Below are 16,658 nucleotides of genomic sequence, written 5' to 3' on the forward strand. Positions count from 1 at the left end.
TGTCCACTGAAGGGTCACCTTTCCTGTCCATAATTTTCTTTACACAGTTGTTTCAACAAAGCTTTTCACGTACAGGGGAATTAGTATAAGTTGGCATTTTCAAAGTTAAAAATGGGAGAGCAAATTCCCCAGCGGTCCAGCGGTTAGGAACTGCCGTGGCCCAGGTTCAATCCCTGGTCGGGGAAGTAAGATCCCGCCAAGCCGCACAGCGCGGCCAAAGGGGGAAAACAAAAAGCGGGGAGAGAGGGCCTTAATCTTCCACTGAGAAGGTTTCACATAAATCTTTTCACACACATCCACCTCGCTGCCAAACCCACATCACACTTTCTCCAGAACAGCAATCTCCCCGCGTTTCTGACTCCAGCAAGCGCAGCTCTTTTCACAGCCCCTCAACTCCGGTGTGTGGGCACTACTGCAGTCTGCCCACCGCTATCTGCACCAGAAATAGCGGCCTGCATGCTGGTGCTCCAGGGTTTATCCTTTGCTTTCCCTTTGAAAATAGATGCACACCTGCTTTAGAACGGTGAAACGAAACACAAAAACTTCAAACCAGACAACAGATATGAGACTTGAGTGAAAAGAAAGAGGCTCTCTCCAGCCCTAAATGTCTATGAAATAGCAAAGCAGGAAGCCTAAAAATAGGGAGGCTGCTGAAAAGTCCATCTCCAAAGCATCAGCTTATGACAAAACACTCATTCTCGACTCAGTGGGCACAGAAGAGCCGACGATGGCGTCACGAGGTCCCTGCCCTTCTGTAGAGGTTCCAGGGCCATGGCTGCAGCAACGCCAGCCAGGAGCCAGCCCCTCTCCCTTCCCGAGATCACCCTGGCCTCTGGCAGACGTGTAGGAGGTGAGACCATAAAAACAGCTATTTTTAACAAAAGAGCCACCTGCACCCCCAAATCCCAAACTCTTGCTAGGCTTGCGTGGTCTCCTTCGCTCTCTCTGCTCCCAGGGCTCCCCGCCCTGCCCCCCAACACTCCTGGGACTCACCGCCACGGCCTTCAGGGACTGCACAATGATCCAGTGGATCTCGTCGAACAGCCTGCTGGTCACCTCCTTGCCTCGGGTGCTCTCCAGGTACAGCCGCAGGTTGTGCACCGTCCACTTGCCCCCGTGGATGTGGTTGTAATCCTCCTGGCCACAGAAAAGGGGGTGGCGCCCCAGGCAATGCTCCCAGAGGAGGCCAGCGCTTGCTCTCACCCTTGAGCATTTCTGGTGCCCCTTGGTGTGCGGGGGGCGGGGGGGGCGGGCACCCGGGAACAAAGCGGATAGGCCCTGCCCCTTGGGGATCTGGGCCTCCTACACATGTGAGTTTTTAAAATACAGTTGTCCCTCGGTATCCACAGGGGAGTGGTCCCAGGACCCCCCTTGGATGCCAAAATCCTTGGACGCCTAAGTCCTTTATATAAAATGACATTGTATTTGCCTGTAACCTACACACATCCTCCCCATCTCCTGTGTACTTTAAATCATCTCTAGATTCCTTATAATAGCTAATGTGATGTAAATGCTATGTAAATTGTAAACACAACATAAATGCTACAAAAATCGTTGCCATTGAGCAGCAAATTCAAGTTTTGCTGTTTTGGAAATTTCTGGAATTTTTCTTTTTTCTGAATTCTCTTTGGTTGCTTCGCGCAGCTGGCAGGATCTTAGTTCCCCAACCAGGGATGGAACCCATGCCCCCTGCGGAGGAAGCGCAGAGTCTTAACCACTGGACTGCCAGGGAAGTCCCTTTTCGAATATTTTCAACCCACGGCTGCTTGAACCCACAGATGTGGAGTCCTGGGATATGGAGGGCCAACTACACTCAACTCTGTAGTATTCTCATAATCAATGCTTTATCCCTTACGGTGCATGCTGTGGATGGAGTGCCACCCAGACACCCCTTCAAGGTCAAGGCGCTCCTTCTTGCAGCAGAGACCCTTTCAGGGAGCTGCCCTTGGTTAAGAGGACCTGCCTAGTCCAACCCCTCCTCGGGCAGCCCACAGCCAGTGAGGGGTTGGTGCCTGGGTATTGGCCCCTGTCTCCGTCTGGGACAACACTTCAGGGGCACCCAGCTGCAGAGCGCGCTGAGGTTGGCTGGGGCCCCTGCTGCAGCTGTGTCCCCACTTGGCCCCCCTCTGCCCGATCCAGCTCCCCCCAACTCCTGGTGTTGCCCCTGACATCGTGTCCCAGTAAACCTCCTGCACGCTCATCTCTGCCTCTGTTTCCTGGAGAAGCCAACCTGGGACACACCATGCCCCGGTCACGATGGTTTAAGAGACCCACACGTGAATCTTCCTCACAGCGTCCCAGCTGTCTGAGACACTCGGGCTCAGAGAGGCCCCGTTACTTGCCCAAGCTTTCATCCTGGCTGTGACAGAGCTGGGACCTTAGCCCAGGTTTTCCGATGCCAGTTCCGTGCTCTTTCTACTTCTCTGACTCTGAACATTAATTCTCCACACACTGCCTCTTTGGAGGCAAAAAGCTAGAAAATACTGAAGTATATTAGAAAGTTATGAGACGGAGATTTCATTTTCTAAGTATAAAGTTGGTAACTGTGAACTAAAAACAAAATCAGCCTAATAAGGAACAAACTCAAAGCAGACTCTGTTTACATATAAAAGCAAAGAATTATCCATATTTTTAAAAACATCTTTTCAAGGTCAGAGACAAATTCCTTTTACATGTCAGTTCTTACTAAAATGCCTCAAAAGATGAGGTGCCCAAGCTTGTTCACCTCAAACAGGCTCTCAAATATATTACTTGGTGTTTGTATCCCTAAAAAAAGGACTGTAGCCCTAAAATAAATTATAGGAAAAACTAGGCTAACTGTCCAGCAATACCTTTTCTTTTCCTATATACAGATTCTTTTTACTATCAAGAAAAATTTGTTTACTTAAAAAAAAAAAAGTTCCAGAGGCATGAAGTATACACTTTATGCAAAACACTGTCTTACACGTGCATAGATATAAAAAGTATAGATACAGGGTTTCCCTGGTGGCGCAGTGGTTGAGAGTCTGCCTGCCGATGCAGGGGACACGGGTTCGTGCCCCGGTCCGGGAAGACCCCACATGCCGCGGAGCAGCTGGGCCCGTGAGCCATGGCCGCTGAGCCTGCGCGTCCGGAGCCTGTGCTCCGCAGCGTGAGAGGCCACAAAAGTGAGAGGCCCGCGTACCGCAAAAAAAAAAAAAAAAAATATATATATATATATATATAGATACAAAGTAATGATACAAAAAGCGCCGCTTTTTGGCCGTAGGAAAGTTATTTTATCAGAGTTTTCTCAGAACATTTTTCTCCTATCAACTTGCAAACACTGCGCATTTCAGGACCCACCCTGCACCCTGGGAAACCCGCCAGCAGTCGTGGTTAAGCCAGCCTCCTGGCAGGCCCCAAACCCCACTCCCGCACTCTCAAGGCAGCACTGAGGCCTCCTGACCTTTCCTGACACTCTGTCCTTTGCAATCTGCCCCTCTGGCTGGACTCTGAGCTTCCTGAGGGCAGGGATGTGTCTCATCATCCTGCCCCAGAGTGCAGGGTGGTGCTCTGCCCCCAGGGGCCCTCAGTGGACAAGCAGATCCACTGGCCCACAGCATTTCTGTGTTCAATATAACATCTATTCTCTACGCAATGCTAACTTAGAGCCATGTGAAGCTTTCATTCAAGGGTGAAACGGACGTTTCTCGGAGTAACCTGTTTCTCACATTAAAAAGCGAAGCATTTAGAAACAGGAAGAGTGTGGAGAGCACTGCTGCTTCCCGTGCACGTAGAGATGCCAGGCTGAAGACAGCCTCAGCTCTCTCCTTCTGTCTTTTTAAAATGGCTTCTTTTCCTTAGTGATGGAAATAGTGACCTCGTGTTTGATGTCCTGAGAAGGTTCATCAAATGGGACCCTCCCAATTTCAGTCTGGCCCCCCGAGGGTGAGGCGGCTTAGCAGGCCAACGCATCATGCACTGACCTCAGGACACCAAGTGGACTCGAGGTCGGTCACTGTCATTTCCCACCCCCGCCCAGACTTCAAGAAATGTGATACTTGGTTATGAAGGGTGTGGCATCCCCAAATGGCTGTTAAGTTCTGTGCTGTGTCACCTGAAAGACCATTTTCCCAAATCCTTATGAGTAAGGCCTTGGCCGAGTCACCCCTTCTCCTCTAACTGTGAACACTGTAACGACAACGCTCTCTCAGTTTGCTCGCAGGAAAACCCGATGGGCAGGTGAACTGGGGTCAGCCCCACAGGGAAGCCAGTTGCCACGACCAGGAAGGTAAAAACCAGGGCTCCTGTTTGAGAGGGAGGCTGGGTGACTTGCCCAAGTCACCCAGAGGTTAAGTGATGGGCACGGGATTGGGCCCAAGCTGGTCTGACCAAACCTTTCAGTAGTTTACTCAGAAAAGCTTGTTTTCTATCAATATTTACCCTCTTTCTATTCAAATGATAAAAAGACTAGGGTATTCAGGCTTCCATTCAAGCAAGACCCAAATAGAAGAGTCTTTCCTATAGAAATGAGACCTTCAGGCCTTGTTCGCCAGGACTGGATTATAGCCCCAAAGCCTGCACAGAACCTACCACGTCCTGTGTCCCGGCCTCCGCTGGCCTCTACAGGGCCCTCTCACTCTACCCGCCTCGCTTGGGGGCTCCAGCTGCCCCAACTCCTTTCAGCTCCTGCGATGCTCCTTCCTGCCACGGGGCCTTGGCACGTGCTGTGCCCTCTGCTAGAATGCTCTTTCCACTCCTCCACCCAGAGAACCCCCACTCAGACATCAGCTCCTGCGATGCTCCTTCCTGCCATGGGGCCTTGGCACGTGCTGTGCCCTCTGCTAGAATGCTCTTTCCACTCCTCCACCCAGGGAGCCCCCGCTCAGACTTCAGCTCTCTGCTCAAGGCCACTTGTGCGCGGCGGCCTCCGACCACCTGGACTACAGGCCCCTTCATTCCAAGCTCCTCCAGGCCTGCATCTCTACCTGCAGAACGCGCATCTCAGATGCAGTGTGATTATTTGATGACTGCCTTCCCCCCACAGGCTCTAGGCTCCATGAGAGTAGGGGTGAAGGAAGTTTTTGCCCATAATTGTAGCCCTCATCATGGGACCAACCCAGACAGATGCTCAGTACCTGGTCTTTAACTGAATGACCAAGCACAAGTTCTCTCATATAATCCTCCCACAAGCCCCACAAGGTAATAATATTATCTCCTTTTACAACTCGAGAGACCCAGGCTCCAAGAGTCAATTAAGTTGCCCAAGGTCCCAGAACTACTTGAATGTGGGACTTTCTCCAAATGCCCCACCCCCCGTGGGACAAGCACACTGGATATTTGGGGTTCCCCCTCCCAATCAGTGCCAGAGCATCTTAAATACAACTCGTATACCCACCCACCCTCTCCTGCAAATAGAAAAATGAAGAAGCCCACAAAATCCTCATCAGTGCCAGGGCATCTTAAATTCAACTCCGGTACCCACCCAACCCCTCCTGCAAATAGAAAAACAAAGAAACCCATAAAATCAGTCCATTTCCTTAAGCTCAAGGGAAAAGAAACACTTACCCCGTGTTTCTGAATGGCAACGTTGGTGAGATGAACAAACATGTTGTCCAGCTCACTGGTACTCGGGGTGTATTTTACTGTGCAAAAGCGGCAAAATCCAAGTTTATACCTAAGTGGAAATTCAGATGAATTCAATACTCTGAGGACAAGCGTAAACAAAATATAACACTTTTTTTTCTCTTAAAAGAGCTGCTTTTTGTTTTAAACTTTTTAAACAGCTGCTTTGTTATTTTTTATGGTTCTTTTTACATAATAGCTTTATTAAGATATAATTTATGTGCCATATAACTCATCCACATGAAGTGTACAACTCAATGGTGTTTGGTATATTCAGAGTCGTGCAACCATCACCACAATCAATTTTACATCTGCATCACCCCAGAAAGAAACCCTGCGACCATCAGTAGTCACTTCCCAACCCTGGTGCTGGGCAAACACTAATCTACTTTCTGCTTCTACAGTTTTGCCTCTTCTGGGTGCGTCATATAAATGGAATTGTACAACACGTGGCCTTCTGTGTCTGGCTTCTTTCTCTGAGTATCTTTGTAAGGGTAAAAGAGTTGCTTTTTGCTTTAAAGATTCACATTCGTGTCAAAGTTACTGCCTTACTCAACATGGATCACATGCCAGGCACTACTTGTACGGGGAGTTCGACCAACCCTTGCAAGGTCTCCGAGGAGTAGGAAGTATCGTGTCAAAGCACGGTCTTTTTTTATTTTTTTTTGCCACAGCGCGCATTATGCGGGAATCTTAGCTCCCCAACCAGGAATCGAACCCGGGCCCCCCGCAGTGGAAGCCAAGTCCTAACCACTGGACCACCAGGGAATTCCCAAAGCTCAGTCTAAAGAATGGAAACAAAACTCCGGCTCTTACATGTAGCAGCGCAGTGGGCGGTACGTAGACACCAGAACATACAAGCGCAGGTCAAACTTCCTGCCGCCGATTAGTAACGGGTTGTTAATGTACAGAGAGATCACGTAGGCTTCCTTGGTAGACTGAGTCATGAACCTGGGCATGTCAAAGTCGAGGTTAGATGCAAAGACCAGAGGTCTCATAGAGAACAGACTTCTGGTTGCCAAGGGGGAGGGGGTCAGGGAGGGATGGATTGGGAGTTTGGGGTTAACAGTTGCAAACTGTTATACATAGGATGGATAAACAACAAGGTCCTCCTGTACAACACAGGGAGATATATTCAAATATCCTGCGATAAACCATAATGGAAAAGAATATGAAAAAGAATCTATATATGTATAACTGAATCACTTTGTTGTACCGCAGAAATGAAAACAGCATTGCAAATCAATTGTACTTCAATAAAATAAATTAAAAAAAAAAAAGACCAGAGGTCTTTAGTCGGCTGGTGACAAGCTTGCTGCCTCTCATTAAGTGAGAGGCCAGTTCACGGGGAGAAAACGAGGGTGGGGGGTATCCACAGAGGAACCCCCGGGTGCTGGCATCATGCAGTCAGACTTAAATGCGGGACACAAGGAGGCATCCCTGCCACTCCTGGGAATTCAGGGGAGCCATTGGCCCACCTGGAAAGGATGGCACCAATGGCGGCCTCCAGGCACTTCCCGGCAGTTAAGGACCTCGAAGAGGCAGAGTGAGCCTTAGACGAAATCTCCTGGTGTCCTCCGTTCTGAGGGGCACCCAACCCAGACAGGAGACCTGACCTGATGGTCACTTAGGTCTTCTCTTACACTGACCGCACACACTGCCTGGCGCTCGGGTCCATCCCCACCTCGACCCCGTGAGGCTGGTGCTATTTGTGTCCCCAGTTTACCCGGATGAAGAACCTAAGAGTCTATACAACAAAACTTACTCAGGTGGTGAGTGTCAGACAGGGGCTCAAGCCCAGGCACCCAGGTGTTAAGCATGTGCTTTGCCACCTCAGAAGCACCAGGACTGGACAGGTCTCCCCCCAGCTTTCAGGACAGAGAGCGGCCAGCGAGGCTCCCTGCTCCTGTGACCTTACGCCAGTTTACCCACCATCCCCAGGTGAGATTCTACGACTGGTGACGCTACAGTGGCCACAGAGCCTTGTCCTGCTGCCACGTGTATACCTGCACAAATGCTGCACACCTGGAAAAGCAAGCGAGGGCCCCCCCCCCCCCAGCGCCGTGGCCAAGAGACTGAGGCCGACGTGAGATGGCTGGGAAGCACACGCAACGGGCTCCCCCACTTACGAAGACGTTTTGCTGTCCCGGGACCACTTTTTGATTTGCGAGAGCTTGTTGATCAGAAAGATGCCCTTTCCCTGGGCTTTGCCACAAGGTTTCATGATCCAGGTGCTAGAGGGGCTTTTCCTGAACTCCTCCACGAACAGGTTGTAGTCGGCAGGCAGCATGTAGGTGACGGGGACGAAGTCTGAGGGTGACAGAGAGGGGACAATGGTGAGCCAGCCCGCTGGGGGCCACGGACAGAAAGATGCTGCCACTGCCTCTTCAGGGCCTGTTTCGCTACCTCACGCCCCCACCCAGCATCCCACAGGGCAAGGGCTTCTGCAGTTCAGTCCTGGTACGACACAGGCGAACCTCGCTTTATTGTGCTACACAGATACTGTGTTTTTTACAAACTGAAGGTTTGTGGCAACCCTGCGTGGAGCAAGTCTATTGGCACCATTTTTCCAACAGCATTTGTTCACTTTGTGTTACGTTTTGGTAATTCTCGCAGTATTTCAAACTTTTTCATTATTATTATGTTTGCTATGGTGATCTGAAATCAGTGATCTCTGATGTTACTACTGCAAAAAAATTACAACTCACTGAAGGCTCGGATGGTGGTTAACATTTCTAAGCAATAAAGTATTTTTAAATTAAGGTATGTACGGACTTCCCTGGTGGCGCAGTGGTTAAGAAGCCGCCTGCCAATGCAGGGGACACGGGTTCAATCCCTGGTCCGGGAAGATCCCACATGCCGGGGAGCAACTAAGCTCGTGCGCCACAACTACCGAGCCTGCGCTCTAGAGCCCGCAAGCCGCAACTACTGAGCCCACGTGCCACAACTACTGAAGCCCGCGCGCCTAGAGCCCATGCTCCACAACAAGAGAAGCCACCACAATGAGAGGCCTGAGAACCGCAACAAAGAGTAGCCCCTGCTCGCCGCAACTAGAGAAAGCCCGCATGCAGCAACAAAGACCCAATGTCGCCAAAAATATAATTAACTAATTAAGGTATGTACATTGACTTTTTTTTAAGACATAATGCTATTGTACACTTGACAGACTACAGTTTAGTGTAAGGATAACTTTTATATGCAGTGGGAAACCAAAAATTTTCATGTGCCTTGCTTTTATTGCGGTATTCGCTTTATTTTATTTTAAAACTTCATTCTTTTTATTTGTTTACTTATTTATTTTGGGCCACACCATGCAGTTTGCAGGATCACAGTTCCCTGACCAGGGATCGAACCTGGGCCCCTGGCAGTGGAAGCGTGGAGTCCTAACCACTGGACCACCAGCGAAGTCCCATTGTGGTAATTTGCTTTATTTTGGTGGTCTGGAACTGACCCCACCATACCTCTGAGGTCTGCCTGTAATGAGTTTTCTCTTTTAGCTGTGTGCTAAGTACTTTACAAATCTGTATCATTTAATCCCCACAGTAAACTGTAAGATAGGTATTGTTATCATTCCCATTTATCAGATTAGGAAACGAGGCCCAGAGAGGTCACTTATGTACTTTTCCCCACGTGTGCTAAAGGGATTCTGAAATTACCCAACAGCCCAGCTTTTCTCACCAGACGGGGCAGGGACGCACTGCGCTCCCCAGGCATTGCTGGACACAGTAATGATCCCTCCTGGCAGTCTGTAACTCAGGGAGTGTCCCCCACGCCCATCACCTCCTGTGCACATTCCCAAGGCACTCACACAAACTCAGATTCCAAGTTGAGCCCCCTCCCCCAATTCTGGAGATGCCTGGAATGAAAGAGGTGCCCACAAACACGTTCATCCCTCAAAGCCAACAGTCACCATCTCGCGGTCTTGTGCCACTGGAGAATACTCCACTATCTATTTAAAACGTGAGGCCGGTGGAAAGGACACAAACCCAGGTAGAGGTATTTCCCACTTTCGTCCTTCTCTGCCAAAGGACTCCCTTCCTTCTCCAGCTCTTTCCTGTATCTCTTGATGTTTTTCACCATCAGATCCTTCCGCGTCAGTTCATAGTGGTTCGGGAAATGGTTGACTATTTGATCATCTGAGAGCCGGTAGCCAGTCTCGACACTAAAAACATTGCGGATGGTTTGCACACTCATCCTGAAAGAGAAGCACAGAAGGGATGTGCAGGACAGAAGCTCAGAATGTGTCCATGTGGAGGCGGGTGTCATTAAAGCCCGGGGACTCCTGACCAGGAAGCACGCTCCCTCAGAGCTTACCTGTCCCCAACCCGGCACCGAGCCAGGTGCCTGGCCCACAGCGGCAGGCTGTGTGTCCACCGACTGTACCTCAACTAACTGAGGCAGGGCTGTTTTGACTCTGCCCTGATTGGTTGTACTCTCTGGCACAGAGTAGATGCTCAATAAATGTTTATCAGTTAATGATAACATTGATTTTGATACCAAACTAATGAAAGTCAGACTCTGAAGTCAGGAAACTCATTGACTCAGTATCTACACCCGAAGTCAGGAAGGACAGGGACCCCTAAAACCGAAACCCCACGGACTTCCCTGGGGGTCCAGTGCTTCAACTGCAAGGGGCGCAGGTTCCATCCCTGGTCAGGAACTAAGATCCCGCGTGGCAAACCCCAAAAATTAAAAACAACAAAAAAACAGGGGTTATTTAAGGACCCTGAGTTGGCATGTGATATTCTTGGAGAGACCCCTGACAGGCCAGCTAAACCGCGAAGCCCCCAGTGAAATGAGAGTTGAGAGAGAAATAGATTCCTTCTCATCCTCTAAGAAAGCCAGTCTCCCTGCCACACCTGTCTGACTTCCCTAGCCACCCCCAGAGAAGCAGGAAGGACGGAAGGGCTGGCACCCACAAGGGAGTCCTGGAGTCACAAGACAAGGCAAGGTCCTCTCTGTACTCCCTGCCCCCAACCCGCCCCCTCCCCATAGCACCAACCAGAGGGTTTCTTTTGATTCCATAATCATTAGAACAAAAGGATTAAAAGGATTAAAAAAAAAAAATACTGTTTATTATGGGAAAGCTCAAACACACGAAGAAGTATAGAGAAAAGTGCAACAGAACCCCGTAATCCAGCTTCAACAGTCACCACGAGGCCAGCCTTGCTTTGCCTGTACCTCACAGCCCTGGCTTATTTTGAGGCACTTCCCAGATACCATATCATTTCATCCAAATTATTCCTGTTAGAATCTCTAAGAGTTAAGGACTCCTTTTTATATTATATGATATCCTATTTTATACTGTTATCACAACTGGAAAAAAAAAGGAGCGCAGCCAATTCCATTTTTTTTTCTTTTCCTGCACCACGCAGCTCGCACAATCTTAGTTCCCAAACCAGGGATCGAACCTGCGCCCCCCGCAGTGGAAGCGCAGAGTCTTAACCGCTGGACCGCCAGGGGAGTCCCAGGAGCAGTAATTCCTAAATGTCATCAAATACTACTCAGCGTTCAAATCTCCCCAGTTGTCTGATAAATATTTTTTTACAACTTTTGCAAATAAGGGCCAGGCCTTCTGATTAGTTGTTCTCTCTCACACACATCTCTTTAAATCTATACATTCTCCCCCACCCCTCCTTAATTTTTTTCTAGGCAATTTATTTGTTGAAGACACCGGGTATCTGTTCTGTAGGGGTTCTCACAGCTTCCTTATTTATCACGCTCCCCAGGGCCCTGTACTTCCTGTAAGTTGGGAGTCAGACCTAGAGGTCTGATGAGCTGCAGGCCGATGGGGGCAGAGCTGCGTCCCGGGGTGGCATCCAGCCGGAGAGCCTCTCCCTTCGGGATGTCAGTGACTAGTCAGCTGCACTGCCCAATAGAAAATGTGACCCACAGCTGAGTCACATAGTGAATTTTCTAGTAGTCACATTAAAACAAAAGTTAAAGGGGGACTTCCTTAGTGACACAGTGGTTGGGAATCCGCCTGCCAATGCAGGGGACACGGGTTCGATCCCTGGTCCGGGAAGATCCCACATGCCGTGGAGCAACTAAGCCCATCCACCACAACTACTGAGCCCGCGTGCCACAACTACTGAAGCCCGCGCACCTAGAGCCTGTGCTCCGCAACAAGAGAAGCCACCACAATGAGAAGCCTGAGCACCGCAACGAAGAGTAGCCCCCGCTTGCCGCAACTAGAGAAAGCCCGCGTGCAGCAACGAAGACCCAACGCAGCCAAAAGAAAAAAAAAAAGTTAAATGAAAGAGGTGAAAGTAATTTTAATGTATCTTATTTAACCTAATATATCCAAAATATTATCATTTCAACATATTACCAACATAAAAATTTGTGATGAGGAATTTTACATTTGTTTCTTCGTACTAAAACGGGAGCGTACATCACACTCCGGCACATACATCTCTGTCTGGACCAGCCACACTTAAGTGTCCTATTGTCCTGTGGTCAGCGGCCTCCATCCTGCACAGGTGTAGATCCTTATGCCGTGAGGGGTTGCAAAACAGTGAAATTCTCCTTTTTCATTCCTCCTCCATTTATCGGCAGGAATATTTCTACAAGGAGAAACTTCCCTTCGTCAACAATTTAGGTAACCCATGAATGGTTCGTACAGGGAAGACTGAGTAAGTGTGTGACTCTTTCCCTTTACCAGTTTTCAAAATAGTGAGCTGGTTCCCTACCACCCGCAGACGTGTGATGAGCTGTGTTCTGGGAACCTATCACTGCAAAACGAATTACCCAACGTTAGCTACTTAAGACAACCACCATTTTATGATATCTCGAGGTTTTGTGGGTCAAGAATTTGGGCAGGGCTCAGCAGAGCGCTCTGCCCCACGCAGCACTGAGGTCGCTGGGTGGGATTCAGCCGGCTGGTCTGGGGGCCCCGAGAAGGCTTCTTCCACATCCGGCACCTTGGCAGGCATGGCTGGAAGGTGGGTGCAGCTGCAACTTCTCCAGCACAACAGTCCCAGGACGGTCAGGCTTCTCATGTGGCAGCTCAGGGCTCCCGCAGGGGGTTCCCACACAGGAGGAGGAAGCTGCTGGTTTCTTAAGGCCTGTATCACACTGACTGGATCACACTGACTGCATCCCACTGGCCAAAGCAATCACAGAGCCCACCGAAGGTCAGGAGGAGGGGAACGAAGACCCCATCTGCAGAAGGAAGTGGTGTCAAAAACTCTGTGGCCATTTTAATGTACCACAAATTATGTGGGGTTTTGTTCCGTTTCAGTTCTTTTGGGGGGAATTTTTATGAACTCATAGATTCAAACATGATTCATGAGTTTCAGTCTGCTGTCATTATTCTTATGGAAGCTCTAGGTGTCCCTATTTTGGGCAGAAGGAACTCTGCAAGTTGTCTCCTGAGTTTTATTAACCTGAATCCAGCAGGCCTCGACGACGTCCTCGCTTTCCCTTAAGACAAACTATTCCGAGCTCACCTGGTACAATTCTCCCTGAGGCCCAGCATCAGGCATTTCTCCAAGGAACAAAGGACCCTTTGTTATAAATAAATGTTCACCTACTGTGTAGCCTGATTGTAAAAAGGGTCCCAATTGTCCACCCCTCAACTCCCATCGGGAGGTAAAATATATTTCCCCTTGAACTGGGGCTGACCTAATGCCTTTCTTTGGCCAAAAAGAAGGGCAGAAGTGATGGTGTGCCATTTCTGAGACTAGCCCCGAAAGGCCTTGAGAGCTACCACCTCCCTCTTGGGCCCCCGACACCACCACAAGCCCAGGCTAGCCGGTTGGAGGGATGTGAGAGATTTGTGGAGAGAAGCCCCTGTCGTCCTAGCCAAGAGCATCCTAGACCAGCCAAGCCTCAGATGACCCACCAGGTGACAGCAGATGTGTGAGTGAGCCCAGGCAGGAACAGTGAAGTTCTGCCAGACCAAAAGAACCGCTCAGCCAAACCCACAAACTCACGTGCGGCAAAAAGTGGTTGTTGTTTCAGGCCCCTAAGTTTGTGGTGTTTGTTACTCACCATCAGTTCGGCAATGGATAACGCATACACCCCCTCCAGGAGAGCCAGTGTTTACCTGTTTCACACTCCTTCTACTTCCTGCCCACATGCAAGCTGTTTTTGCATAGTTGTTATCAGAATACAAATACAATTTCGTAATATGTTTTTCTTCACACTTACTGTTATTCAGTTTCCCAAACTGCTTTATAATCATCACAATTATTTCAATGGCTGTACCGTAATCCACTTGGTTAATCTATTCACCTTTCCCCAACCAGTTAATGTTTAGTTGTTTCCAATATTCTTCCCTAACCAATTTTTAAGACCCGACAGGACACTTAGCGCTTAAAGCATGAGCTCTCAAGATATCTCAAATATCCAAACTTATCATACTGTTTAGCTCTTTTCTTCTCTGTCATTCTCTTGTTGGTTAAGAAAAGCTCCAAAACGCTTCTCGGCATGAAGAAGCAAGCATTCAAATCCCCACCCCCCCAACCCCCATCCCTGGCACGTGACCAGCTGCCCAGAGAAGCCGAAAGAACACGCTGAGTTCTGCTGGGCCCCACAGCACTGGGCAGTGGGACACCAAACAGCAAGTACAAAATACTGTCCTGTTCAGCCTTCTTTTCAGAGCTCCCATGAAACAGGGCTCTGGATAAAGGATTCCACTTTACCTTTGAGAAGAAAGAACGTAAACTTGACACTAAACCATACACAGGCACTGAACTACTCCATCAACGCCCTTCCTCTCTGCAGTCCACACTCCTGAAGGGAAATTAGGTTGCAGTTTGTTTGTTTGTTTGTTTATTGGCCATGCTGCCTGGCTTGTGGGATCTTAGTTTCCCAACCAGGGATCGAGCCCAGGCCCTCGGCAGTGAACGCGCAGAGTCCTAACCACTGGACCGCCAGGGAGTTCCCAGGTTGCAGTTTAAAGGGCAGGTGACTTCACTGCTGCCAGGAGCAAAGCTAGGGTCACCTCTCCATCCACCGCTGCAGCTGGAGGCTGGGTGCTGCCTGCTCTGTGCCCAGGCCCGGCCAGGCTCCGGGGATGCTGAGATAAGCCAGGCCAGGTCCTCATTCTCCAGGGGTTCACAGTGACACTGGAAGAGGGGACAGGCCAGGAAATCACAAATCACGGCACTCAGCATTTGCTGCCACGGCACCGGAACAGAGCAGCCTGGGAGGGCGCGAGAGGCAGAGGCGGCTTCCAGGGCAGGTGTGCTGGTGCACAAAGGACAGTGACAGCACGTGCAGATGGGGTGCCCGCCATGCGCCAGGCACTGCCCCGAGTTCTGTGCTTCACTGCTTCCTTGAAACCTCAAACAACGGTATTTGCAGAGAGAGCCCAAGTCCTCTGCTAACAGCCACACAGACGGCAGCGGAAGAGCCAGGGCTGAAGCCACGCGTGGCTCTGGCTCCAGGGTCTGGACGTGTAGCCCCTGGATGCACTGCGTCTCCAAATGGGGGGCTGAGGAGGCATAGAAAGCATAGCACATACACAGACGGAAAAGAAAGACCGTTTCAGCAGTGGGTCAACAGGGGAAAACGCGCAGCCCGCTGCACCGGCGGGGACCAGGGGAGGAGCGGGGAAGAGAAGTGGCTGAGAGAAGCCGAGTAACATCTCTCAAGGTGGCGGCAGGGAGAGTGAGTCCGGGGCGGGGGGGATGTACAGGGTGACAAAGCCCCTGCCGACCCCGACGTGTGCCCCCACTGACCCCCTGCCCCCTCAAAGGTTCACTGCAGTGCTCTGGACCCAGGAGCTGCACAGGGTCGGCGAAGTGTTTGGCTGAGGAACCCAGCAGGGATGTGGAGGCCGCCCCGAGGGAGGGAGCAGACCAGGCCTGGACCAAGGAGGACACAGGACCTCACCCTGAGGAAGTGAGAGGCGAGGAGAGGAGTCTAGGAAGACTCCAGGCTCCTGGCTGGGTGGTACCACCCGGGACTCAGGGCCCACACACTGCTTTTCCAGCCTCACGCATTTCCGCGGTTTCTCAGTCCAGCCGGCACCCTCTTGGCCTAACGGGAGGGAGGTGAAAGGAAGCACCGAGCCCTCCCCACAGCCCTTTCCCCAATCTCCTCCCCACACCACCCCACAGGATGCTGACCTCCCCAGCGCACCCCGAGGTGCCAGGCAACAGGGCACCACTGTGACCAGCATGAACTGGAGGCAGGTGGGGCTCTGGTTTCTCACCCAAATTCCCACTGCCGTGTAACCACACTCAGCCATGCTGAGACATCCTGGGACTTCCTGATAACCAGGAGCAGGGGACACTCCACCACGTATACTAACCCAGGGCCTTCTCCCCGCGCGCACGAAGGGCCCAGATGAGCGAAGTGTAAGGGGAGGCGGCACGATGGCGTGGAGGCGCCTACACAGGACAGTCCGTGCGCCGGTATGGGATTAACCGCACTGATAAACGGGCTCTGGAAGACAACCAAACCCTGGTTTATACTTACCAGTAAAAATTCCAGTCCTCGTTTTCTGTCACTTGGACCCATCCTCTCTTTTCAAAGTTATTTATCAGCACCGACTTCTCGATATCAGTGACCCATTTCACTTTTCCTGCCATAATCCTGGAAGAGATCACCTTATCGGAGCCATGAAACTTAACAACTCACGTCCCTCCGCCCAAAGGAGTCCTCTACACGCGGCGAGCAGACGTCCCCCACCCCCAGCTCAGTCCTCCCCACAGTGGCTCTCAGCCAGGGCAGGTCACCCCCGGGGGACATCTGGCAACGCCTGCAGCACTTCGCTTGCCAGGACTGGGGGTGAGGGATGCTTCTGGCATCTGGGAGCAGAGGCAGGGATCCTGCTCAACGCCCTCTGACGTACAGTATGCCCCACGCCAGCCCCCGCCAACAAAGCATCCAGCCCCAAAGACCAGTTGTGCTGAGGCTGAGAATCCTGGTTAAGTGGGAAATAACGGCAACACACGCCGAACAGCAGCTGTGACTGGAGCCACAAGGACAGGCATGAGGACAGGCACCACTGTGAGAGCGGAGGCAGCTGGGAAGGCTGCCCTGAGCAGGGACCCTGGAGCTGACTTCTGACGGGTGGGTGGGAGTACTCACCCCAGTCTGGGCACCCCCCGTCCCCT

General features: G+C 50.8%; 1 protein-coding gene across 5 annotated transcripts in view; it reads right to left on the reverse strand.

Moving 5' to 3' along the window:
• Positions 1-16,658, reverse strand: part of TTLL1 (TTL family tubulin polyglutamylase complex subunit L1) — a 37,196-nt gene that overhangs the window by 9,276 nt on the left and 11,262 nt on the right. For 3 of the 5 annotated variants that reach the window (XM_022596862.3, XM_022596863.3, XM_022596860.3), the window contains 6 exons: positions 16,018-16,134; positions 9,573-9,781; positions 7,716-7,896; positions 6,403-6,537; positions 5,530-5,638; positions 994-1,137 (listed from right to left, as the gene is read on the reverse strand). In XM_022596862.3, coding sequence (XP_022452570.1) covers positions 994-1,137; positions 5,530-5,638; positions 6,403-6,537; positions 7,716-7,896; positions 9,573-9,781; positions 16,018-16,130 — 891 coding nt within the window. In that variant the 5' untranslated portion in view covers positions 16,131-16,134. Of the gene's footprint in view, positions 1-993; positions 1,138-5,529; positions 5,639-6,402; positions 6,538-7,715; positions 7,897-9,572; positions 9,782-15,850; positions 15,985-16,017; positions 16,135-16,658 lie in introns of all 5 variants that reach the window. The other 2 variants (XM_089921416.1, XM_089921415.1) reach the window with 1 other exon arrangement.

The sequence above is a fragment of the Delphinapterus leucas genome, chromosome 11 (assembly GCF_059928025.1).
Source record: "Delphinapterus leucas isolate spDelLeu-1000000601 "Yukka" chromosome 11, BTC_Dleu_Yukka2, whole genome shotgun sequence".
Taxonomy (NCBI): domain Eukaryota; kingdom Metazoa; phylum Chordata; class Mammalia; order Artiodactyla; family Monodontidae; genus Delphinapterus; species Delphinapterus leucas.